Below are 25,373 nucleotides of genomic sequence, written 5' to 3'. Positions count from 1 at the left end.
AAGCAAGTGTGGAGGTTATTGAATCAGTTCCTAGATTCCAACCCGCAAGTCATTACATTCTAGAGGCAACCTGGAACGAGGACACCTATTTCCTATGTCTCTCTCACAGATCCAGAGAATATGCACCTAATAGCGTCTTGTGACAGATCCATAGGCAATGCATTAATTGGTCCATTACCCCAAGGTCTCGGCACAAACTCAACTCCACTATCAATACCGCCAAGCAGCGACCTCGATCATACTGGGGTGGCATGCATCGGTCTACCTAGCGGCACCATCGGTGTTGCTTTTCCAAGACAGGAATCTCTAGTGCATTCTTCCTGCGGGGTTGACCTGTTCCTGGTGGAGCCATGCCTTGTGAAGCTAGTGCTCTGTCCTTGATCCTGGGTCAATTGCTTACTTGCAGCACACAGGGTCTTGGAGTCTCTTGGTCCCCCTGTTTCTGCTTTGCTAGGGCCTCGCAAGAATTGTGCAATGGACCGGCAAGACCGATCGTGCCGTGATCCGAGTGTAACGAATTTGTACATAAGTCCAGGGATGTGCTCCAGAGGAAAAATGGGATTATTTCACGATAGTTCTTGCGGGTTTTCACTTTCTCAGTTGAGCGTCCCGGTGTGTCCGAAATACTTAAGCCATGCAGTTGCTGGGGAGTATCGCAGTCTCACTACTAGTGGCCACGACTTATGCGGCCCCTAGTAGTGAGATCGGTAAACAGCAAAGCTTGGAGCCTCGTGTTGCTGCCAAATATGCTTTGAAAGAGCCACCATTGACGACGCCCTGGACAGACAAGGTGGGCACTCATCCATGGCCTGAGTACCCACGACCACAGCTGAAACGCTCTCAATGGCAAAATTTGAATGGTGTGTGGCAATATCAGAGTGCTTCTGGTCTTGGCGATGTTCAAAATCCTCCTTTTGGACAAGATCTGGCTCAAGAAGTCCTCATTCCATCTTGCTTGGAAAGTGGGCTTTCAGGTACGTAGCGGATCTGAGGCTAGGTGTCTCGGGTTTAACGTTAATGATTTTGCTTTATTCCAGGCATCCAAGGCAGCTCCACTCTATACTCATGGTTCTCAACCTCTTTTAAGGTACCTTCAGACTGGAATGGCCAGCGGGTGCTGCTCAATTTTGATGCTGTGGATTACGAAGCAACAGTCTTCGTCAACGGAAGAAACGCCGGTTTCCATCGCGGTGGATACTTCCGTTTTACCCTCGATGTGACTCAGTTCGTCAATTCTGGAAAAGAAAATGAATTGTAAGCTGGCTTCTGAAAATGAAGGAGTATTTTATTGCAAATACTGATTTTATAGACTGGTCTTCGTTCATGACCCCACTGATTCCGGGGACTATGTCATCCCAGTTGGAAAGCAAACACTGAATCCCAGTCATATTTTTTACACTCCTTGCAGCGGCATCTGGCAGAGTGTCTGGGTCGAATCTGCTCCATTGAATCATATCACACAACTTGATCTTGATGCCAACATGGAAGGCCAAGGTGAGTGCGATGTTGTGTTATTTCGTTGTTCCTATAAAGCCTAACAATCTCCAGTAAATATGACTGTCCATACCTCGGCACTAAACACTACTTCCAATGTTCGAGTCACTGTTCATGACAATGGAAATATTGTTGCCACATCTCGGGGACCGTCAAACCAACCATTCCAGTTCAAGGTTGACTCGCCAAAGTTGTGGTCTCCCGACTCTCCCAATCTGTATAGTGTCACTGTTGAACTTGGGAAAGACCGCATTCAAAGTTATACCGCGTTCCGCACCATCTCTAAGGGAACAGTTAATGGTGTTGTCCGCCCACTTTTGAATGGCGAATTTATTTTCATGTTCGGTACTCTCGATCAGGGATTTTGGCCGGATGGGATCTACACGCCCCCTACCAAAGAGGCCATGGTGTACGACCTGCAGCTTCTGAAGAAGCTCGGCTTCAATACAGTTCGCAAACATGTAAGCTTCTCTTCGAAAGCAAGGCGGCTCAAAAGCTACATACTGATGACCTTCATATATAGATCAAAGTTGAGCCCGAGCTGTTCTACCAAGCCTGTGATGAACTTGGCTTGTTAGTCGTCCAGGATATGCCTGCGCTACGACCTGCGGATGGCAGATTGCCTGATGCCGCCCAGCAGGCCGAATTCTCACGCCAGTTGGACCTTTTAGTCAACCAGCTCAAAAACTTCCCTAGTATCGCGGCCTGGGTAAGTCGAAAAAGACAGTGTGAGAAGCTCTTTACAATCGAGGTACTCACAGCCCTATCTAGGTTGTTTATAATGAAGGCTGGGGTCAACTCAGATCCTACTATCCCGAGTTCGAATTGACAGCGCGAGTAAAGCAGCTGGACCCAACCCGACTGGTGGACTCTACAACCGGATGGTATGATCACGGTGCTGGAGATTTCAGTGTGAGTATATCTCCGATAACACAGAATCAACAAATCATTATTCACAAGTAACAGGATAATCACCACTACGCCAACCCACAATGCGGGACTCCCTTCTACTCCATCAATTCGAGCCCGTATGATGCCACCCGGATCGGCTTCCAGGGTGAGTTTGGTGGAGTCGGAAACAATGTTTCTATCGAACAGTGAGTTTTATTGTGGTTTTTCCCTTTGTTTTTCCTGCGAAAACATCCGATTGACAACCGCAATAGTCTTTGGAACGTACAATCTGCTATCAATACAATTAATCAAACCTATGAGATCGACGAAACGATTGACAGCTGGAATTACCGGAGCCACCTCCTCCTCCAGGAGCTCCAGGATCAGGTCAAGCGCTTTGCGTGCAGTGGAGGTATTTGGACTCAGACCACCGACGTTGAGGGCGAAGTCAATGGACTGATGACCTACGACCGGCGTTTGGCCCGCGTCGATGAGGACCAATGGAAGGCAGATATTCAAGGTCTGTATGATGCTGCTGCTGCTCGAAGCCAGGCGACCGCCACCAAACTATGAGTCGGCGAGAAAGTGCGGGGAAGCAATTTAGTCTAGAGTAGTAATCCGCAACTCCATTTCCTGTGGGTAAAAGGGGACATTGGATTGGTCTAGAAATAAATCTCTTGAGATGATAACTAAATGCCCTTTTCTTGCCTTCAATGTGCCAGTAGTGTCTGAAATAGATTATGAGGAGCTGGGAGGCAGACTCATCACATCCGCAATTCTCGATAGCTCACATTTCCATGGTCGAACACGATCTTTGATTCGCACGAGACAATAAGACCGGTGTCAAAACCAAAGACCAGCCGCTGTCATTTTCTTCAGGGTCAATTAAATTGGCTTGGCACGGCACTTCCATGGGACACGATGTCAGAGGCGTCCGAGAACGCGGGGCAGACACAACGTTTCGACGCCTCAGGGCCAGGAAACCTGATTTGAGAGCGTCTAGACCGCCATACACGAAGTGATCAACACAGGCATTGTCGATCGTCTAGCGCGGCTGTTTAGAAACATGTCTAGCGCGTCTCAGATTGAAAGCGGAGACCACGGAAATGAGGCGGAGACGGAAATCCGCCTGCTCAATCTGTCATCGCTTACGTAGGAGTCAAAGAAAAACCATAGTCGACATGGGAACCTTATTCTGCAAGAGGTCGGCCCCTTTTATTCCTTAGCTTCAAGTTCTCACCAGGGAACGATCCGGTCCAACCGGAGGCTATCGCTCATCAGCCCACCGGCCGAGTTTGCCCGGATCAGGTATCAGGCCACGCCATCACACGACTCAAGTTTGGAACTGGCGGTCGACTATTGGTAGCCATTGAGAAGCCATTTGTAATATAGGATTATGCAGGCGTTCTCGAAATGGGGCCGCTGCATTTCTAGTTTCTCTTGGTTCCTCTGCAGGCGGTTTCTCGGGACCCACCCGGAGCCGAACCGCTGAGTGGGTTTTGTTTTTTTATTTTTTGAGATGCAATTTCCCGGAAGGAAATCCTTGTTCTCCTGGACGAAATCAAGGAGGATTGTCGCAGGGATGTAAGTATCAAAAACAGCCTTTCCGCTTGGGCTTCTTCTACGTTGTCGGTTGCCTGATTGAATGCACAGAGTCGAGCATAAGTGGCATTCATGATACGTCGACCTGCATAATAAAGAGAGGATAAAAAGGTTAGAAAAAAAAACTTCGTGCCGGGCCGTCGGCTCCGAATAGAGCTAGTCTCGGTTCGAAGGCCGTTGAGGGTTACGGGACCACAGCGGAGTACGCAGCACTACGTGAATAGTAAAGCTCAATCGTGGAAGCCTGAACGAGTTCGATCGGGATTTGATTCGCTAGATCCATCGATCGTGCCCCCTGTTCTGGTAGAGTTCAAATAGTCTGCCCTTTTCCAGTTCTTCCAGAACAATGTGGACGAGATCAAAGCGCAGCGCCACATAGGAGAATTCTTTTGGCGAGTCGAATCTGGACTGGCTCAATACTTCCGCGTTTCCACGTGGTCGCTTGTTTCACGATCCATCGAGCTGCCCTCGCAAGGTTTCGTTTCGGAACGCCAGTCCTGTCACCGATGGGCCCTGGTGGAGGGGATTGTGGATGAAGGATGTAGGAGATTGCAGGGATCAGCCCACACCTGCCGATGCCCGGTTAACTATTCCGTCGACCTACGATTCGAAGTCACCCACCCTTACCTTTCTGAGTGGTCCGATTTGAGAATTGAGCATTGTGGTACGCTTGGGAACCTTCGTCCCCAGGGGGCGAGCTATTGTCAGAACCCGGTACACGTCACTATTCTGGGAAGGAGTTCCACACCCTAGTTACTTGTTGTGACTCCTGAATTGGGTCAGAGGTGCATTCGCTTTCGGTCTGGGATTGTGATGGAGGGTCCGATCCTCGAGCTGATGAGATCGAGGTTATCGAGTACGTTGAGGTGGCGAAGTATTTAAACGTCCGGTTTGCCCTGGGGCCATGTGGATGCCACGAGGAGCCCCGGTTTTCTTCCTTGCTACTCTTCCAAGGTTATTTGAGATCTACCGTCTACCATCCACCATCTACCATCTACCGTCTACCGTCTACCACTTATCATTGCCTTCTTTGAGAAGTCCACAGCTGTCAAAAAGCTTGTTGGGTGACCCAGACTCTACTGTTCCCCGGCCACCATCTCACATATTCTTCATTATGCCTCACGACTATGGATTGGGGGATGTTGGCTTTCAGCCTAAGCACGTGGATCGAAAGTTACTATATGTCAGCCTCGAGGAGCGGATTAAATACTTGCACGAATTCCTAGACTTCAACTCAGGTAGGTGGTTCCCAGACGCATGCCATCAATCCATCTTTTACTAGTCTTGAGGCTGATCCCCATATCTTCGGAACACAGCGGACGTTGAGGCCCTCCAGTCCGGAGCCAAATATATCAAACAACTCATCCCGGCAGTGGTAAATCTGGTATATAAGAAGCTGCTCCAATATGACATCACCTCTCGTGCGTTCCATACCCGAAGCACCGCCGAAGAAGTTGAGCCCGAGGAGGATTATCTACACGAGGAAACACCCAAGATCCAACGTCGCAAAATGTTCCTGCGGTGGTACCTCACCCGCCTATGCCAAGATCCCACCAGCATGGAATTCTGGCGGTACTTGAATAAAGTTGGGTATGTTGATCGCTTACTATATCCCAAGATATAATGCCCTCGCATTGCCCTTCAATGTTTCCATTACTGATAATCCATCGCAGTATGATGCATAGTGGCATGGAGCGGATGCACGCTTTGAACATCGAGTATATTCATATCAACGCCTGCATGGGATTCATCCAAGACATCTTCGTTGAGGCTCTGCTGTCGCACCCGCACATCTCTCTGCGACGGAAAATTGCGCTCATCCGTGCGGTCAACAAGATTCTCTGCATCCAGAATGATCTGTTCGCCAAATGGCGCGTTCGTGACGGCGACGAATATGCCGATGAGGTTTCCATGTACAGTTTCGGGTCCAAAGAGGGCTATCTGGGCGACCAGAAGATCTTGGGAAGCAGCTCAAGCAGCTCCGGCGATGATGAGACGGCCAGCATTATCAGCAGTATGGCGCCCTCAATGCAGAGTGCCGCACCATCGATCGCGACTACGACTTCGCAAGCCAACCACTCCAAGGTCTCTGTTTGTCCCTTTGCCGACCTGGCAAAGTCATCCTCCACCACTACGGAAACGAAAATCTGGGCCAATTGATCGGCGGCAAACAGAAATAGATTCAAACAATACTGGCATTTGACATTTTAGTTAGGCGCGGGGAATGGGGACTTTTGAAAAGGAAATACTCAATTTGGTTGGGCGTTGGAAGATATCATCAGCGGCATACATGGAGTGCTCTTGTTTGTTTTTGTCAGCTTTCGCTCCTTACTCTTCTATCCTCTTTTTTCTTGGCAATTGTGACGTCTTGAAGATGATTTCTCTCAATTCCTCCCTTTCTCCCTCCCTTCGTTCATCCGGTGTCTCCTTGTAGCAGAAAAAAACAGCCCAGTTGGTGGGGACATCGCGGAAAATCCCCGAAGCTGTTAGTCAGCAGGCCGAGTCGGCTGCGCCTGAGGCTAGTGATCCTGCAAAGCCCTCAAAGCCGGGGATGAGAATTTCGGGAGTTGTCCCCCACTCGGCTCGCCACTCAGGCAATTGGGTTTCGCCACGGAGGCTCAACGGCTGTTCTGGGGGCCTTCCAAGCCACCACGTCCGTTCGTTGTCCGGGGTTGGGTCGGATATAACCTCGAAGGCCGGGCGAGCGACCGCATGTATCCCACATTTGCCCCCACATCCCTCTAATTCGGCAAGATCAGCTATCCGATGTTCGACAGGTTAAATTCAACCCCTCATTCTGCATTTCGGCACTTCTTCCCCCCCCTGAGTCGATCATTCATCATCGTTGTTTGCAGGCAGGTCGTCAGATCACAAATTATATATTCATCATGGCTCAAAACGGTACCCAGGAGGTGATTCCGCTCATCATCAACAATGAGTCCGTGGTAACCGACATCAAGTTCGAGGTCCACGCTCCCGCTACCGGCGCGCTGTCCAGCCATTGCGCTGGTGCCTCAGTTGACGATGCGACACGCGCCGTGGAAGCCGCACAAGCAGCCTTCCCGTCCTGGAGCAAGATGAAGGCGTACGATCGCCGGGACATTCTGTTCAAGGCTGCCGAGATCATGGATGCGCGTAAAGAGGAGTTGATCGCCTATCAACAAGAGGAGACCGGTGCGGGCCGTCCGTTCGCTGAGCATACCTTCAACATGGGTGTCAGCTTTATCAAGGATTTTGCCGCGCGCATCTCCACAATTGAAGGAAAAGTGCCCAACGTCACCGTCGACGGCGAGGGCGCCATGGTCTTCAAGCAGCCGTATGGTGTGATTCTCTCCATTGCGCCTTGGTAAGGCCCCTCTCTCCACTTTTCAATATGCTGCAGGTCGTTAGCTTGTCCTCGTGTAACTGACAGCAACCTTTCGTGTACCCGCAGGAATGCGCCCTTCATCCTGGGCACACGTGCCATTGCCCTTCCGCTCGCCGCGGGTAACACAGTCGTCTTCAAGGGCTCCGAACTGTCACCCAAGTGTTTTTGGGCCCTTGGTGATATCTTCCGCCAGGCTGGTCTTCCTACCGGATGCTTGAATGTGATCTATCACCAGCCTTCCGATGCGGCCGCGGTAACTACCGCCCTGATTGCCCACCCGGCTGTGCGCAAGGTCAACTTCACAGGTAGCACCAATGTTGGTTCTATCATTGCCTCCACTGCTGGTAAGTATATCAAGCCTGTGCTGTTGGAGCTGGGCGGTAAGGCGTCGGCCATTGTCTTGGATGATGCCGACCTCGATAAGGCGGCCATGAACTGTTCGCTTGGATCGTTCATGCATGTAAGTCGGACCCGTCGCCGTGTACTTTGGACATGCTGATACTGATTCTTTTCTTCCTTGCTCTGCCAGTCTGGCCAAATCTGTATGTCGACTGAGCGCATCGTTGTGCAGCGTGGCATCGCAGACCAGTTCCGTCAGAAGCTGGCCGCGACGGCCGAGAAGCTGTTCGGCAAGGACGCTCCTGCTCTGGTATTGGTGAACTCTGTCGCGGCGGTGAAGAACAAGAAGCTTGTGGCCGATGCTGTTTCGCGCGGCGCCTCGGTGCTGTTTGGTGATGCCAACGCTAACGAGTCTCGGGATACCATCATGCGCCCTATCATTGTTGATGGCGTGACCAAGGAGATGGACATCTACGCGACTGAGTCCTTCGGTCCGACTGTGTCATTGATTGTCGTGGACACCGAAGATGAGGCGATCGCGCTTGCCAACGATACGGAGTACGGTCTGACCGCTGCCGTGTTCACGACGAACTTGTTCCGCGGTCTGCGCGTCGCCAAACAGATCGATTCAGGGTAAGTTCCATCGATCTTTTCGAGAGAAATCCCCAAAATGGCCTCGAGTGGTGAGAGACTAATCCGCTCCTTTCGCAGTGCCGTCCACATCAATTCCCTGACTGTCCATGACGAGCCCACTCTGCCTCACGGTGGATGGAAGAGCAGTGGCTTCGGCCGCTTTGGCGGTGTTGCAGGCTACGACGAGTTCCTGCAGACCAAGACCGTCACCTGGTTGGAGTAAGGAACATATTCAATTTTTTTTTCTCTTTTTTGTTTTGTCCTTGGACAGCTGAGCTGGCTTGGCTTGGCTTTTTTGGAAAAAGGGTCACCTTATGATTGGACCGATGACACCAGCCTGATGACACCGCTGGTGGCCCGGACTCTTGCACGAGCCCGGGCATGGATACTCAACTGTAGATAGCGACGACATATTTGATGACATAGCAAGCGATGCTTCCAATGTTGGAGGAGGTTATTATCTTATTTCGGTATTTATTTCGAATATCAAACAGATATGAATTACATACATGTATTTTCATTGTTCCACAATTCCGTCTCCGATAGTGTCCATCTCCCAAAACTCCTGTTTTTGACAGACACGGCTAGATTGATTTGAAAAGTATTCGATGTGAATTTGTTAGGCAAATTGGCTGACTTAAGAAATCTCCATATTGCTATATCGTAGTCTGGTTGAAGCTACCTACGATGTAAGTCAACAGTTTCAGCCGTCCTATCGATGCAAGGTGCCTCCATGAGATAAATGCCGGGCTGGGAAAAAGCTGGTGGCCTCGTGGTAGTAGCCTATATACTCCTTCGGAGTGAGTTATCCTTGTAGTACGGAGTTCGGAGAGAGAGAGAACATGGGTCTTTGGGTCATCAGGTGCCTGCAATAGTATAATCCGAGGAAGTTTACGTGGTGGCTCGCGGTATCTACAGAAAGGCAGCAGGATCTGAAACATCACAAGACCTAAGAAGACAGGAGACAGAGCATGACAGGATCGCGCCATATTCAACAATCATTCGGTCTTCACGAAGTAACAGATACTTCCATATTTCTGCAACGCAATCATGAGTCGCCTTCGGGGAATATTCTAGCCAAGAATGGAGTTATGAATGGGGCCAATCTCAGCGCGTTACAACGTCATTAGGACCCGTCAGCGATCAGAACATGCACCACCTTGACCTACCTAGTGAACGCCACGTACTCCGCCCATCCAGGTACGCTTTGTGCCACCACTGCAGGCACAAACTCGCAGCGGCAAGACCGGCATGCTGCTTGGTGGGAAGTCTAGCCCCATGTCACCCGACAGGGTCCTGTCAAGGTGGTCGCGAGCCCTGAGCGTGCAGCGTACAGGCGGCCGGGAGGATGGCACGGTAGGGTCCTGCTTCCCAACTTGGGAACACAAGGTGGACAAGTCTGTCCAAGGTCTGCCTAAATGCAATTTCCACCACCCCTCAAAATAGCCATGAGGCTGAGCCGCAGACTCGGACGCCAAGGGTGAGCAAAAAGCGGGCGTTGGATGTCTCGAAGCCTAGTGCACTTAGAACCATCTTGCCTACATCTCTTTTTTTTTTCTCTCTCTAATTGCTCGCCAAGAGAGGCTGGACCAAGCTTAGGATGCTTAGGCCTGCAGGATGTCTCCAGACAGGAGCCGATGCAACGCAGGGTCCCGGAGAGGATCGCGGCTATAGATGGGCCACCCTGAACCAGGTTTTCGCGGACCTAGTGGGCGAAGTACATACCAAGCAGGGACACCAGGATTCATCATGCATGATAAATCAGGATCAACTCGCAAGGCAACACAGGGAGGGGAACCACCTTTGTTGGCGACAGGACCGGACAAACTACTAGATCGAGTAGATCGTGAATTAGCTCCGGTCGCACGATGGAAAGGGCATCGAAACCGGCGACCAGGCCCAGCACGCATCCACGTTGGGATTCTAAAGATAATCATAGAAGGCTCCTGCTTCTTGTAAGGCCATCATCCCCCACTGAACTCCCCACTCCGGCCTGGCGAGCAGCTATTTTTGAGCCCCCAAGGGCCCCCTCCCCTCCCCAGAGCCATGGATATGTCTCAATAGTGCCGAATCAATCGAGAAGCGAGATGGAGTGGCTTCAGGGCATGAAAAAGGGTAGATGCGCCACTTGTTCGGAACACGCTGTTCCTATGAGCCCGGCAACTATGTGATTATACACATATGCAGCACCTCTAGCGGTGGCGAGCACGAAAAGGGGAATGCAAACATGCCGACGGAGAAAGACAGCGGGTCCCCCATCCACTGTCCACTTATCGTCCATATCCGACTGCGGCTCCACCCGGAACTGTTCAGGAACAAGAAATGCGCGAGCTACAGCAAATCATGGTAACCCACGGCCACTCCCCGTGCGCGGGCGCTGAGACAAACCAAATTTCCCGCCATTGATGAATCACCGAGGAATCGCCCTCTGGAAAAGATGGGAAGACAGTGGAGGCGAGACCAATAGTTTGTGGTAAGGTATATTTATTTTTGTCATCTCGGTCATTCCGAACGAGGCAATCGGGCTGTTGAGAGCCTCTGTATGTAGAAAGCATACCCACCTGGGTTCGGACCCGCCCGGTACAGTTATGGAAGAATTGGTGCACATGGAGATAATCCGCGGCGATACAAATGTACGTCCTACACATGATCACGGATCATATCTCCAACCAGCCACGAAGCCGACTATTTAGACTGCCCACTGAAACCTCCGTTTCCCCGTTGCCCCCCTGATCAACGGTTGATCCCTTCCGCGGCCCTCGCCCATCCCCCGACGAACCGGTGGGATCGGCAGCCCCGACTGTGGCTGTTCTCTGATGGGCTCTAGGTAGGGAGTGTGGAGATGCTACTATGTACGGACGGTGTTGCTGGTGATTATCATGATGTGATTGAGCCAAATGATGCGTCAAAACAAGGAAGAAAATGATGCTAGAATAATCATGAAAAAAAAACATTTTGGTAATAAATGGGAATGGGCTCTGTCTTAGGGGGCCCGGTCGGCCGGGCAAATCTGAATAATTAAAAGGTAAGTAATACCATGCCTGTATTATTCCAGCGGTCGACGGAGAAAATATGGAAGGCCGGGTAATCCTTTTCAGGGTCTCGGACCTGCCAAGGGCCAACGGGACCAGCAGGATTCTTCGGCCAAACCAACCAGGACCTGGTTCGGGCATGATGACACGAGACGGTGGCGTCTGAGGGGGAAATGAGACCGATCAGGGCGGTTCTGGAAGCCCGGGTTGGGAAGATGGAGGAATGTCATCGATAGCGATGATGCGTGTTGATCTGATGAATCTCACAGAATCAGGGATTTCTCAATTGCATACCGCAAATGGTATTTGGATCAGATGGGTTTCCTACAATACGCATTTACCTCGATAATGAAGCCTTGTCTCCCGGGCGAGGAACAATTTAGATCGAGGTCTCAATCGAATTACCCATGGAAATCCCGGGAAGCCTTTAATGAGACTTAATTTGATTCGATTAATTACTCTCTACTCCGCACAGAGTATGTATTTTCCGTATCCCCTGTCCTCAACGGAGCATACACAGTAGACGAAGACCCTCGTAGCAACGGTCGATATAGATCCAGTCCATGACGGTGACCGGTTCAGCCGGGGATCTTCCGGGTCTCCACGATTTCCCTTTTTTCCCTCTTCTGGTTACCTCCAGAAACCGCCCTTGGGTGGTCCCTGTCTGATGTACTATTTTTGACCGCAAGTCGAAAAAGAGTAAGACATCGAAAGTCCTAGTTTCTCAGCTTTCTCAGCTTTCTCGGGTTTCTCTGTCTCTCAAGTGTGCCTTCCTGGTGATACGTTGAGACGAGGCCACAGGGCAAAGCGTACCGGGCGTCCCTCGTTCAGGACTAGTCAGGACTCGGCACTGGGCATGTTAGCCTTTGACCGCATTCTTGCGCTCCTGTCGCGCCCAATGACTGGCCGCGCGGGTTCCTGTGTAATTTCCCTTTTCTGTGGGAAATGAGACCCTCGGTCAATGTCCTCCAATCACCTGCCCGACGCCCCTTTGGCCCCCCGGTCCACTCGCCAATCTTGAGCCTCCAAACGGTGGATGGAATGGGCTGCCAGTGCGAGAAAGGCACCCTCCCCAATCATCTCGAACAAAAGTGACAACACTGTGCCCAGCCTTGCCGGGAGGTCTTCCCGTGTTGATTCTAGAGAAGGCCAACGCCTCTCCCCGCCCTCTCCATCGGATACGATCCCAAAGACCTAAAAGGCACCCACGAGCCACAGCCGGGCCCGCACGCCCCACGAGGGCCAGCAAAGGCATGGCACCGTCGCATTGACCTTGGGGCACTGGCTGAGTCGAGATAGTCCTCACCTTCCCATGAGTTTGTAGTCGGGAATCTGCCGTGTCTGGGGAGGTTGATCGCTCCAGGTGGAACTGAACCGCAGTCTTATCCCGCCTCAAACAGAGGATCAGAAATGACCCAGCGACCCAGTGAGCCCGTGAACCGACAACCTCTCGTGCCTGGTGGCGCTGGTGCCGTCCGTGTGTGATTGATCGGGACCGACGAGTCCCGCGAGTACTGGTCGCATCTCCTGCGCCTCGATGGCAGTGACTTCGCTAAGCAGAGGCGCCCCACTGCTTCCGTAGACCGATGCTGGTTGGTCGTGGCCCCTGGAGGGAGGGGACCCGAAATGGGGATTCAGGGCCTTTTCGTCCAGGGCCCCCGTTCATGGTACCTGAATGTCGGTTCGGGTGCCTGATTCGATGACCCTGAAAGTAAATTCCCCCCCAGAAAGGAGCGAGATCCATAAACAACCAGTTGGAAGATAAACTTCTCTTCCCTTGTTTGATATGGTCATCGATAGTTATTGATGTATGTAAACGTAGATAAATATAGCATCTATTCAATCGTCCACAGTATAGATGTCCTTTTGAGCAAGCGACTTGGAGATTATCCTCGAAACGGGAAATAATAAAATGCTAAAAAAAAAACAAACTAAACTAAAAAGAAAAAAAACAAACTAAAATACTCCCCAAACTAAAAGCGACTCCACTCCGCATAATCCTACTGGGCTCCACCACGACGTCGAACGGACTTGTTCGCCGTCGTGCCCTCTCACTCGCTGACTCGCTCACTTGCCTCTCACTCTCGCTCACTCTCACTCTCCTTTTAAGTCCGCTCTTTCCCAATTTCCTCGCTCGTCTTCCCTCGTCGTTCTTTCCCATCCCCTCATACGTTCTTTACGTTCTTTACGTCCCACCCCTAGTCATTCTTTAACATTCGTTAAATCGAAATCACTCAAATCAGTCACCATGCGTTTCTCCGCTGCTGCTCTTGTCACCGTCTTCGCCGGCCTGGCCACTGCCTACACCCAGCCCGACTACTCCCAGGACCCCACCGGCAACCCCATCCTCACTCCTGGTCTGAACGAGCAGGTCCCTGAGGGCAAGCCTTACACCATCACGTGGACTCCCACTGCCGGCGACAAGGTCTCTCTGGTCCTCCTGCGCGGCCCCTCCACCAATGTCCAGCCTCTGGAGACCATTGTCGAGGACATCGACAACAGCGGCTCCTACACCTGGACTCCCAGCACCAGCCTGACCCCCGATACCACCCACTACGGTCTGCTCCTCGTCGTTGAGGGCACCGGCCAGTACCAGTACTCTACCCAGTTCGGTATCTCCGCCGCCGAGGGCTCCAGCTCCAGCGCCAGCTCGACCGTTGTTGTCACTGAGAGCGAGACCACCACCATCTGCCCCGAGACCGAGACCGCGGCTCCCTCCACCACCATCACCCCCACCTGGGTCATCACCACCACCATCTGCCCTGAGACCGAGACCACTGCTGCCCCGACTGTTGCTCCCAGCAGCTCCGTCCCTGCCGTGAAGCCCACCACCATCAAGAGCACCCCTCTGGTCAAGCCCACCGCTACTGCTTCGACCACCCCCACCCCGGTCTTCAACGCTGCTGGCCGCAACGTCGCCAGCTTCGGCGCCGTCATGGCCGGTCTCTTTGCCTTCATGGCCCTCTAAATCAAAGTTCCTCTTGAATATCGAGGGTGACGGGAGGGGGGAAGCGGGGACGGGCTCCGCGGTCACTATGCGCCCCACGCGTGGGAATCTTGGCATGCACCTAATCCCTGTCTTTCCACCCCCTGTCGGCTTTCACTTCTGTTAATTCTTTTTTACCTTTCTGGATGACCTCGAGAAGGATCTGGTTGTTCTTCTACCAGTAAATTAATGAGGGTTTGATCTTATTGATACTTGATATGGAAAAACTTCCTTTTTTTATCTCTTGCTCCTTTTTTTGAGCTGGGCTTTGCGCGTTTCAAATACCATGTTTTCGTTTTATCTTGTATTCCCAGGGAATTCAGGCCGTCTACAGATACGCTTGTAATGTCATGTCCCCTCTTCTGATGCTTCCGTTCTCTTCTTGTATGCATGATTTTCCCATAGCCTGTAGCCTGGTAGATCCTCGTACATCAACATGACGAAGTCGTCGACCCTATCCCACTGCCTCACCTCCACCTTTAGCGTCGTCGCTGGGGATGGAACTTGATAGTCCTTTGTTTTGATGTCCATCTCCCCACCACATTTCTATTGGTATTTGCTCGGCAATGACGTCTTCATGCAAGAATCCCGATCCACGCATACCCAGTCCCCGGATTCCCAGAGAGAATCCGGTTTAATTCCACCCCTGGACGTCGGGACCTGCATCTCTGGAATGTATCGATCTCCCTCGATGAAGAGCAACCAAATTCCACAGTGAATCCCGATCCCTGGCCGCGGTCCTTCGCATTGCCAATTCTTCGGCTCGGGCCTGCGGTGAGTGTTTGTTATTGTGTTTTCCCGTGCTGCGGCGCCTACTCAGGCGGAGAACCGTGACGACCGACAATGTTGCCAATTATACCGAATATGCGACTAGCCGTTGAGATCGCATGAAATGGACAAGCTAGGGAAAATATTGTGGCTTGACAATCCGACACTACTGCTGATAAACAGGGGAAAAAAACCACCATCCTGGAATCTGTCAACAGCATGGGTCGCTATTTTCCAGTTCATCGACCTTCGGCTAGAAAATAAAGAAGAGTCAGTCGAGAGCCAAACAAAACAATCTTCCATAGTAAGTTCCACACCGATACTCTTCGTCCTCCGCCAGAACATGCTTTTTTATCGTAGGGGTGCTGTCTGGAAACATACTCCATGATTCGTTTGATCCAGTACCTATGTAAGAACCCAATGGTCAGGAGTGCGAGCTCCCTCGAACTTGACATTGAATTCAGCTAGAAGAACTCCGAAAGCTTCGAACATCAAATTCTGTTCATCGAGGCTCTTGCCTATCTCATCTTGGTTTTTTCCCGTGAGCCTCGCTATCCAGATAACCGAGCTAGTCGGACTCAACGAGTTCATTGTAGCATCCATGTGCTAGACGCAGGGCATCAAAGGTGAAGCATCTGAAGAAAGTCTGTCGCGCCTTGTCGCTGTTCGGACTACGCGCGGTCCATTCGATCAGAAATTGAAGCAGCGTTTCGTAGCCGGTCAATGAGTTAGTTGTCCTGATTGAGAGCTTCCCTTGATTTGGGCGTACTTTTAAAAAGAGATTGAAGCTAGTGGCGCAAGTAGGACATGATATATATCTCAGTGTCACAGATACAGTTGTGCATCCGCTCGGCGAACAAATGCAGGTACAGCGGTCTTCGGGCAGGCGATACCATAAGAGTATTACTTCCCAATGATATGCATTTCTCCCAGTTCAAGTGTTGTTTTTTTCTCTCTTTATATTGTGGCCCACTGGAAGATTGGTGTCACTCAAAAGAATATGTATAACCACCGGGATGACATTCAACTTCAGAAAATGAACGAGCGTTGCACTTTGAATGTGGAAGCCGTCGATGGAATCCCACCAGGACTGTAGTGGAGCGCAGGCAATCTTCGAATAGATTTCATTTGAACCCTGATTGGGGGGACTTGAAGCTAGACCTGAATCTAGTGCTTGGGGGATCTCGCCTAACTCCCCAGGCTACCGATTGGCTCGATCCCGAGGCTATTGCGGCTAGACCAGGGGCCAGGGGTTCAGTCCGGAGCTTTTCTTCTGAGATCGTCAACGCCTTGAAAATCAAAAAGCTTGTTGATCGCATCCTATCCTACGTATCATGGCGGCCAGGCTATCCCGGACCCTGCTACAGGCTAACCGCCGTCTTTTCGCTGGATCGTCGTTTGGCGCGATCCGACGCAGTGTGCCGCGCCGCGCGCCGTGGACTTCCCGTGTAATCCGGGCCAATGTTGCGCGATATGCGCATACAGATTCTGGTTCACCGGCCACGGTCAACGCTTCCATCCTTGATGCCACGGGTTTCAAAGGAACGAGCGACACAAAAAAACATTGGACGAACCAGGACTTGCCAATTGGTAAGTCAAGAGCTCCTCTCAACATGCCATTAACATCACCTCGCTAACAAAATCAGTGGATGCCTTGTTCGAGCCTCTTTTTGTGCCCCATTTCCTCGAATTTATTTCGTCTGGTATTCTGCCAAATAGGAAAGAGACAGACTTGAGTCTACTCACTCCCGATGAACTTCAGCTGTTCACGGCCCCAAGGGCACACTGGGCGCCAGCTCCGTTCAACCAGGACGCTCCCCCAGCGATCGAGAACATAATGCAGCAGATCCTGAATCCCGAAATCTCAAACGGGCTGTGTCAGCTGGGGCAAAACATTCACTTCGTCAAGAGACGTCTTTCGGAAGGTCTCGCTCCCGTTTCTGCATCGCGATGGCAAGAGAAGGATCTGAACAATCCGGACCATTTCGCGGTCGCTCATGAATACCTGACTTCCGTGCTGGCCGTCTTCGAGTACCTGAATTTCCCTCAGAACCGGGTGAAAATGCGCGACACATTCAACAACGTCTCAAAGGAATTGCAAATAATGCAGGACGCCTTGAACGCCCGGCGCAAGGCCCAGAGCAATCTTTCCCCTAAGCTCGAACTCACTGCACTATGGGAAGAGTATATCCGTGCCAGGTACGAAATTATGACCAGCACCGCCCATTCATGGGTCATAGCCCGCGCTGCCGAGTTGCGCGAGCGAACGCTGGACGGCCTCTCCGCTCTAGGTCCCGACAAGATGGATGGCCCAGAAATGAATACATTCTCCCAGCAGTGGACCGATCTCATCTCTGTTGTTTGCAAGGCAGATCTCCAGATCTGGATTACTATGGACGGGTATAATGACTATCATCCGCCCTCTGAGATCGTCGGCGGGCTTTACAATCCCGACCTGGAAAAGCTACAGACAAACTACGGCTTGAATGAAGCTTTGATGGACCGACTCACTAAATGCATTCAGGCTCAGAACGAGGCTCAAAAGATACAAGGCCCAAGTGCGACACAGAGCGAAGCTGCTCGTCGCGAGCGCATGTCCATTAGCACGGTTGTTCAAGACGAACTGCGTGAAAAGATACGCGGCCGGTCGTCGGCACCGCAGCAATCTGTACAGCCCTGGATCCAACTTCTCCTCCATACCCACGAGGCGATCTCGCAGATGCCGCCGAGTGAAAGTGAAAAATACGGCTTCGGATTGGCGATTTACTGCACAGCGCACAAGCTCTCTGGCGAGCAGTTGCAGAGTCTGAAGCAAAAAGTGGAAGCTGATTTTTCCGCATGGGGTGATGATGTCCAACTTGCTGATAAGCTTAAGCCACTACTCAAATTGCATTGGTTCGACGGCAAGGAACTAGGCTTCGATCCAGCCAATACTGTCGAAGCTGCCAGAAGGTTCGAAATTCCCACTCTTATATTCATCTACTCGATGAATTCTACGGGAACATGGCGACTAACACTTTACATAGACACTACCAACAGATCCGCTCCTCAGACGAGTGGAGCCGAAAAGTACCACCGTCTACTTTTCTCCTGATCGACCCCAAGAGTGCAGACTCATACATCAACGAGACTACTCCGTCCTTCCAAAAGGACAAAGCGATGCTCCCAGGAGACTTCCGAAACGATGTCATCGCCATCGATGCAAACTTCGACCGCAGCGCCGCTGCCAATGAGAGCGCGGACGGAAACGCCGCTGAAATCGCCCAATATCAAGACCCAGATTACCACGGCCACATGCGCATCTTGGGCAACCTGGTTTGGAGCGAGCTCTATCCCCTGGTCGTGGTGAATGCTGCGGAGCTATCATATCTGTGGCCGCAAGCCAAGCAGCATCCAGGCAATGTCTATACGGGGCCAACGGTGCCAAGCCAGGTCGAGCCATGGAAGGAAGTCAATGACCTACAAGGCATGATGATGAGTAGCTTCATGGATTTCCTGAAGAAGAAAGATTCCACCCTGGCTGGGAAACTAGAGGATTTGAAGAAGAATGGCAGTTTTCCGATATTAGGCAAACGCTAAGTTATTGCTCGACCTACTTCGGCAACCCCCGGCAAGGGACTCTATGTACCATATAGCAATTTATACATATACACACACATATATTTTTTCTAAAAAATAAATCACAACATCCACTCATTCAGCACGAACAATTAACCCATAGACCCCACCCCAAGATCCCGCTGATTGGCCGATAGTCTAAGTATATTTCCGCCCACGTGACCCGCGATAAACTCGATAAGGATTTTTCCCCGGCGACGCTCCCAGAACTTCCACCATCACTGGAATTTCAGATTTCCTCTCCGTGCTGCTGGCAGCTTCTTTACTCGGATATTCCCATATACCCGAATTACCCTCTTCTCCAGACCCTCTTAAACCCCAAAATACCAACACGAACATCGTCATGGCCCAGGGTCTCCTCAAGAAGAGCAAGCCGTCTACGGCGACCGCTAAGCGGTATGCGTTACCCCCCCCCCCCGGTTCCAGGTCTTTGCGGACGGACGCAGACAATCAACTCCCCTTTAGCGAGATCTCACCTAATGCCGATATTATTTTTACAGGGGCGCGAATGCCAGAACAAAGCCTGGCCCTCGCCAGATTGCGCCGAAGAAGCAGGCTCTGATCAAGGTTGCCAAGCTGAACAAGGTGCGTTGTGGTGATACTCTTTCTTCCCTTCTTCCCTTTTTTTCCCCATCTTTTTGTTCAACCCGTATCATTTGCTTCCCCTCCCGATTGTACCGAGCCGACAGCGCGGATACATCCTCTCGGATGTTCCTCGTTTTGACTTTCTTCGGGATGCCCTCATGGGCCCTTGGACTTCTTCTGGACGAATTCTTGACTGACTCGTTTGCTTTCGTGCAGAAACTAACCTCCGGCCTGGTGGCGAAGACGGAGCGCAGCCTGGCTACCAAGGCTGGGCACCTGGAAATGCTGGCCGGCGGAAAGAAGGACAAGGCCGGCAAGGACAAGAAGAAATCAGGAACGAATTGAGGCTGGTAGTGTACGATGGCATGGGGGCTCATGGACGAGAATTCTTTGCTTGTTTGGTGGGGAATTTTCGCTGCGGGTTCCTTTTGGTTGTGATTTGTACTTGTTTTTTTTTTCTATATTTTGGTCTTTTTTTTTGGGTCTAGATCGTGCTAGCGATACGATCTACATGGAATGCGATACGATACCCCCTCGTGATCTAGTGTTTTTGTAGGGCTCCTCGCGGTGAGGTTCATGGGTAAAGAATTTGTTTGTTCCAATAGTCAACATTTCTTAAAACGAGAATATGTAACAAGGAAGCGGGAAGCCATGTACACAAGTGAAGAAAAGACAACTGGTTCCACTAATTTTGAATGGGGAACCACGTTGAGAAGGCAATTGTCTCTTTTGTACCAGAAGTTTGAGGCGGTTAAATCATCAATCATGAACAAGTAGTGTAGGTGCAGTACCAATATATCAGTCGTGACCAGTCGAGACATGAAAAAAAGGGAACCAGACATGAGACAGAGAAGGCAGATTCGACGAGAGGAAATATAATCAAGGAATAAACCGGGTAGAAGAAGTAAAAAAGAAACAGAGAAAGGTGAAAAAAAGATAAGGGTATCAAACAAGTCCAACTCCAGTAGTCCCGTCGCACCGTTGCCAATGTCCGTATTAGAATCGTTCCCCTCGAGCAGCGCAATTTTAGAATTTGGACACCCGGCCCGGGACACCCGCTTGCTCAATCAGTTCTTGACCTCGCTGCATCCAGGACAAGAAGCCTGCATCGGTCGCGTCCGAGGGGAAGTCATCCCACACCGCATTCTCAGAGTCTGCATACGACGACCAAGTGCCCTTGGGGACATCGGTGGTCGACCAGGAAGGCAGCTTGGCCAGAACGCAGGTGTAATAGACGTACAGAATGCGGCAGAGCAGCTCGACACGATCGATGTAGTGTTGCTGGGTTGGGTCGGGAGTTTGGCCGCCGTCGCCTAGCATCTTCCACCACGAGACGCGCCAGCGGAGGGAGAGCAAAATGTGGCCGAGCTCGCCGAGGAAGCGAATGTGCGTCTCATGCGAGATCTGCTTCCATTTGATATTGTAGAAATCGCGCTCCAGTTTCCGGAAACCTTCTACTTCCATCATGCGACAAACGATGCGGGATAGCTGTGCGGCGAGAAGGATATCCCGCTGGTCTTCGGGGTTGCTGACGTCCATGGCGCGTTCTTGGCCGTTGGCATCAAGGGGAACAAAGGAATACTTGGCGCGACTCGGCATATTGTTCCACTGAGAGAGAAGAGTCTGTAAGGTAGCAATAGGTTAGAAAGAGATACCGAAGTGGAAGGCGAGTAATCGGCAAAGACTCACGTAGGCCTGGTTCATTGGGTCGCAATCCTTAACACACGTCAACCAGTTCTTCGACTTGTCCTTGGATTCAACAATCCGGCGATCAATGAACTCCAAGAAAGTTGACTTCGAATTGCCATTGTACTCGCTCAAGCTCTTCAGGAACTTATAGGTCTCACCGAGGTCGAGAACGTACAAAGAGCCCCAAGCCTGGCTGGCACGGATGTTAAATCGGCCTTGACGGTCGGAGAGGAAGGACAAGAGTTGACTCAGGTCAAACTCAGACGGAATCGCCAGGCGAACTCTGCTGGACCCATTGACAGTCGGGTGGTTGACAGCTCGTTGGGCTAGAAAAGAGTTAGTGTGCAAAATACAAATTCGACGGTTTAGAGGGGACTGCTTACAGATATAATTGCAGGTTCCAAACTCCACAATACTAGAGAAACAAGCGCGAGCGCAGGGCTGCTCGTGCAGTGTCGGCCGACACGCATCGCAAGGCGAGCTTCCATCACACTGTTTTGAATTAGTTTTCTGTGGGTTTCAGAATACAATGTGACTGTTCGAAATAGATACTAACCTTGCGTTTGTTCAACCGGCATTGGACACAGGTGTCCTTGTTCTTTCGACGCAAACCAGCGTTGGCTCGGCCAACCATGCTTAGAGGACCTTTACGACGAGCGCCCCGCGGTGGGGAAACAAAATCTGCAGAGGCGATGGAGCCACCTTGTCCATCTTCTTGGACAATCTGAAGCGGCTTAGGTTGGCCCTGGTCCATGGAAGACTGGGCGTTTCGATTTTTGCGCTTCCGCACGGTGGCCACGGACTGCATAGCGAGAGGCATCGGTCGACCGGAGGCACGCTGGCCAGCTGATGAGGGATTCCGCGATCGTGACGGAATGGTACTGATTAAAGATTCCGGTGGGGTCTCGCTGACCATGAATGCAGTGGTCTTCAGCATTGTCTGCGCCGTCTCTGGGGAGCTGTGATCCGGGGTTGGAATTTTCCATTTTGCGTCATCGTCCCGTTGCTGATCAGCAAATGTAGGAGGCTCTTCGCTGGTGGCGGAGTAAGAGCATTCATATATTCCAGACAGGTCGCCTGAGACCGAGGAACTTTCGGACTTGTACTGGAATCCATCTGGGGCACTTCGACTGGTTTTCTGTGACGAGAGTAATGAGGCGGGGGTCATTTGGGTCACTGGCAATTGAGACTCGAGGCTGTTCAGCCAACGTGACTCCAGTGATCGAATGGAAGATTGAAAGTCTCGCAAGACATGATCTTTCTGAGGGTTGGGAGTGTTCAAGGCGAGAGGCACAGATCCTTGGCCTTGCCCGGGCATATTCTCCATCTGTACCCCATGCGGAATCTCCGGCCATTGATCTGCCATCATGGGGAATCCTGGAGGCACCTGTTGAAACATAATCGCCTCCGCCGGGGCATCTGCGTAACCTGGGCCTTGCGGCATGTCTCCGGTGTCCTCCACGATGACAGCCCCGGCAGAATTATCAGGAGCCTTGCCATAGGGGTAGAGAATCGGGGCTTCCATATTCATGCCCGCGGCCACTGAGTTGAATAGCTGGAAATGGGGCCAAGTTTCGTCGCCATGGAAGTTGTCATCGGTGGACGACGGCAGAGTGCGAGGGCTGATGGTGCCACTGCCGGTGTCCTGGGCCGTGCCATCAGGATAGGTAAAGGTCTCTATAGACCCATCATGTTTCCTGTGAACCACGAAAAAAAAGAGCAGGTTAGTGATGCTGGTGAAGGCTTGAAGGCCGGATCAGTGGCTGCGCACCTATGCTCCAAATGAGGAATCTCGCCCGCGCGGTCAAGCAGCGGTCCCGTTAGCGGGTCATGAAAGGCGCCCAAGTCGGCGACATCGGCACACTGGCTCGAGTCCTGGCTGGTATCCCACTCGGGAGATTGATCGTATCCGAGCTGTTCCCAGGACGCGACTGAAAAGGCAGCGTCGGTTTGCCAATTATCCAGAATTTTGGGGTCAATACCCGCAGCTGTTGCCGTGCCTCCACTGTCCATACAGGGTAGGAGAATCGGAAAACGTCGTCGGGCGCCGACCAAGCCAAGGAGCAAAGATTCGCAAAAAAGAGGCTGCTTTTTTGCGAACTTTGCAAGACGAAGGGTCGGAGTGAGCGGGTTTCGGTGGAGATGGGTGGGCGGGACCGAGAGGAAGAGACCGCGCCCAGGGTCAAGGATGTGCGAGTCGAGGGAAGTGAAGCGACAAGCTTCACACAAGGGAAACCGAGAATACACAGGTTCGCGAGGTGCTGGGGGTGTGTTGGAGCGTGGCAGCGTGACAGAAGTGGTAAAGATGCAGAATGTTGGTGAAGAGGGTCGAGGGGAAGAAAGACTGTCGGGGGTTCCCCACCACAAAGTTTTGCGTGCTGCGATCGTCTTTAGCGTGTCTTGGGTATCCGCCCAGGACCGAGAGCGGGCGACAGTCCTCCTATATGACTCGCAGTGCTGGGCTCGGTCTAATTCAATAAGATGACGATCGCATTCTTGGCTAGTTGGCTTGGAAAGATACTTGTCGATATACTACAGACTGACTCGGCTCTTGGCGGTTGGGTTGCTTTTGCGGCGCCTGTACCGCGACCGAAACAAGGCTGATCGATCCACGAGGGTGGACTGATAGAGAGCGTCCGGGCTTACGCGAGCCGATCAGCAAATCAATTCTGATAGGGAGGGCCCGTGTGTTGTCCCATTCAACCGTTTCTAACCCGCGCGAGTGCCAGGTACGGGAGACGAGGGACAGAATACAGGGTGGGCAGCAGTATCTGTACCACACCCTGGCCTTTCGTGGAACAGGGAATCCTCGGCAGAAAGGAACAGCAGGGACAGAAGGACCTGATAATGCGAGGGCCAATCTAGCCTGCTGGCGAGATATCATTGCAGCGGGTCCCACCTGGGCTTCTGGGCTTCTGGGCTTCTTTGATATCCGTGATTCTATGTGCACTACAAGGTTCTGGTGACGAACTAGGGCATTCTGGTGTTTGCAACGGCGGGCCCAAGTGCCTGGCGAGCACCTGGCAACTGCGTCAGCGCAGCACCAGCAACGAAGTACCTCTCAACCCTGGAACTGCCCACCGCTCGCAACCCAAGTAGCATTCTGATTGGAATATCGACTCTTCAGCCAAGCGCACAAAAAAAATGAATCATCGACAGACCCAAAACTACCGTGTACACCGCAGTCTCGAGCATCCGGAAGGTCCTCAACGGTGATGAGTCAGCTGGTTGCCGCGATTCCGCTCACCGGGAACCCTATGAGAACAGGAGGCGAGGAATCCCAAGAGAGAAGACCATGGACGGACTGGACCCCGCTCTCCTTCCATGCTTCTCAATCCAATATAATCCAATATATGTGGCTATTCGAAAACGGCTAGCGTGCAGGACTACCATCCTGGCACTTGACATCGGCGAACTTCTCAACAAACTCAACAAAAGATGTAATCGCAACTTCGTGAACATGCATTACCAAATAGTAGTGGTCGGTCCGTGTCGGTAGAGACGATCTGCTTGGCATGTCTTGATCGTGGCATGAAAGTCAACCCATGAAAAATAGATTGTCTGAGTGACGGCAATAGTGCCTTGGCGCAGGATAGAAAGTATGGGTGAATTCTAAATCGGATATTGAACTTATGTACATGGCCAGCAAACACCAGACGTGGAGCTCTGCAGAGGGACAAGAAGTCTCCACTCTGGCCTATAGATGTGCACTTTCTTTGTTGACAAGCCACCTCATGAGCCCGTCATTGAAAGAAATGGTCATAGTTACTTACAGTCTATCATTGGAGTCAATCTTCGGATGAAGCCTGGAGGATGAAAGGAAGCTCCGTGCCTAACAAAGTGGAAGGCGTGGTTTCTTAGCAGCCTAATAAACTGCTGATATAGGTCCAATATATCATTCCACAATACAAGAAAACATAGTTATAATATTGTTTATTCAAGAAAATTATGGTGCCATCTCTCTCTCTCTCCCCCCCTCTCCCTCTCTTTCTGTCTGGAAGCTGGGGCAGGCAAGCAACAGGCAATAATTGTACCAGAGGAATCAGGTGTTGTCCTATGTCATAGAAGACCTCTGCCCCCACTTCTCTTGATTTCTGGCATCATTGAATTCGTAAAACAAAATCCAATGAATGAAAGATGCGAATTCAGGAGCCTTGTTTTTTTTTTTTTTTTTTTTTCTTGATTTGCGGAAAATTGGCATCGCTAGCCTCGGAGAGAAAGCCTGAAGTTCTTCGGAGTATCTCCACATTTGCGATCAGCCAGCAGATCCTTCCACACGTACATCCTGAGGGGGGTCGGACAAGAGCCGAATCTATCAACTAAATCATTGCCCATTGGCTTTCTTCGCCATCTGAGTACGGGGATGCTT

At 51.4% G+C, this 25,373-nt stretch overlaps 7 protein-coding genes across 7 annotated transcripts; 6 read left to right on the top strand and 1 right to left on the bottom strand.

Annotated features, from left to right (window-relative positions):
* Positions 1-634: 634 nt before the first annotated feature.
* Positions 635-2,958, top strand: N7462_007102 (putative hydrolase; the record flags this gene model as incomplete). Its single annotated transcript, XM_057078820.1, has 8 exons — positions 635-974; positions 1,038-1,254; positions 1,310-1,494; positions 1,549-1,955; positions 2,018-2,203; positions 2,266-2,406; positions 2,461-2,591; positions 2,658-2,958. 8 exons carry the CDS (start codon positions 635-637, stop codon positions 2,956-2,958), a joined length of 1,908 nt encoding a protein of 635 aa, XP_056931490.1.
* Positions 2,959-5,101: 2,143 nt separating this feature from the next.
* On the top strand, positions 5,102-6,147 carry N7462_007101 (protoglobin family protein; the record flags this gene model as incomplete). The annotated part of the gene is made up of 3 exons (XM_057078819.1): positions 5,102-5,225; positions 5,304-5,577; positions 5,661-6,147. The coding sequence occupies 3 exons, from the start codon at positions 5,102-5,104 to the stop codon at positions 6,145-6,147; spliced, it is 885 nt and encodes a 294-aa protein (XP_056931489.1).
* Positions 6,148-6,875: 728 nt separating this feature from the next.
* On the top strand, positions 6,876-8,549 carry N7462_007100 (aldehyde dehydrogenase; the record flags this gene model as incomplete). The annotated part of the gene is made up of 4 exons (XM_057078818.1): positions 6,876-7,333; positions 7,421-7,814; positions 7,884-8,326; positions 8,405-8,549. 4 exons carry the CDS (start codon positions 6,876-6,878, stop codon positions 8,547-8,549), a joined length of 1,440 nt encoding a protein of 479 aa, XP_056931488.1.
* A 5,057-nt stretch (positions 8,550-13,606) lies between these two features.
* On the top strand, positions 13,607-14,326 carry N7462_007099 (GPI anchored serine-threonine rich protein; the record flags this gene model as incomplete). Its single annotated transcript, XM_057078817.1, has 1 exon — positions 13,607-14,326. One exon carries the CDS (start codon positions 13,607-13,609, stop codon positions 14,324-14,326), a length of 720 nt encoding a protein of 239 aa, XP_056931487.1.
* A 2,120-nt stretch (positions 14,327-16,446) lies between these two features.
* N7462_007098 (uncharacterized protein) lies at positions 16,447-18,691 on the top strand (the record flags this gene model as incomplete). Its single annotated transcript, XM_057078816.1, has 3 exons — positions 16,447-16,702; positions 16,759-18,064; positions 18,139-18,691. 3 exons carry the CDS (start codon positions 16,447-16,449, stop codon positions 18,689-18,691), a joined length of 2,115 nt encoding a protein of 704 aa, XP_056931486.1.
* A 382-nt stretch (positions 18,692-19,073) lies between these two features.
* On the top strand, positions 19,074-19,660 carry N7462_007097 (DUF2462 domain-containing protein; the record flags this gene model as incomplete). Its single annotated transcript, XM_057078815.1, has 3 exons — positions 19,074-19,126; positions 19,231-19,315; positions 19,532-19,660. The coding sequence occupies 3 exons, from the start codon at positions 19,074-19,076 to the stop codon at positions 19,658-19,660; spliced, it is 267 nt and encodes an 88-aa protein (XP_056931485.1).
* Positions 19,661-20,341: 681 nt separating this feature from the next.
* On the bottom strand, positions 20,342-23,017 carry N7462_007096 (Zn(II)2Cys6 transcription factor domain-containing protein; the record flags this gene model as incomplete). Its single annotated transcript, XM_057078814.1, has 5 exons — positions 20,342-20,938; positions 21,005-21,330; positions 21,388-21,496; positions 21,561-22,701; positions 22,776-23,017. The coding sequence occupies 5 exons, from the start codon at positions 23,015-23,017 to the stop codon at positions 20,342-20,344; spliced, it is 2,415 nt and encodes an 804-aa protein (XP_056931484.1).
* Between the last annotated feature and the right edge of the window lie 2,356 nt (positions 23,018-25,373).

Source organism: Penicillium macrosclerotiorum (genome assembly GCF_028827735.1).
Source record: "Penicillium macrosclerotiorum strain IBT 26536 chromosome Unknown utg000007l_segment0_segment0, whole genome shotgun sequence".
NCBI classification, from domain to species: Eukaryota; Fungi; Ascomycota; class Eurotiomycetes; order Eurotiales; family Aspergillaceae; genus Penicillium; species Penicillium macrosclerotiorum.
The sequence above is the reverse complement of the archived record's forward strand: the minus strand, read 5'-3'. Positions and strand labels throughout refer to the sequence as shown.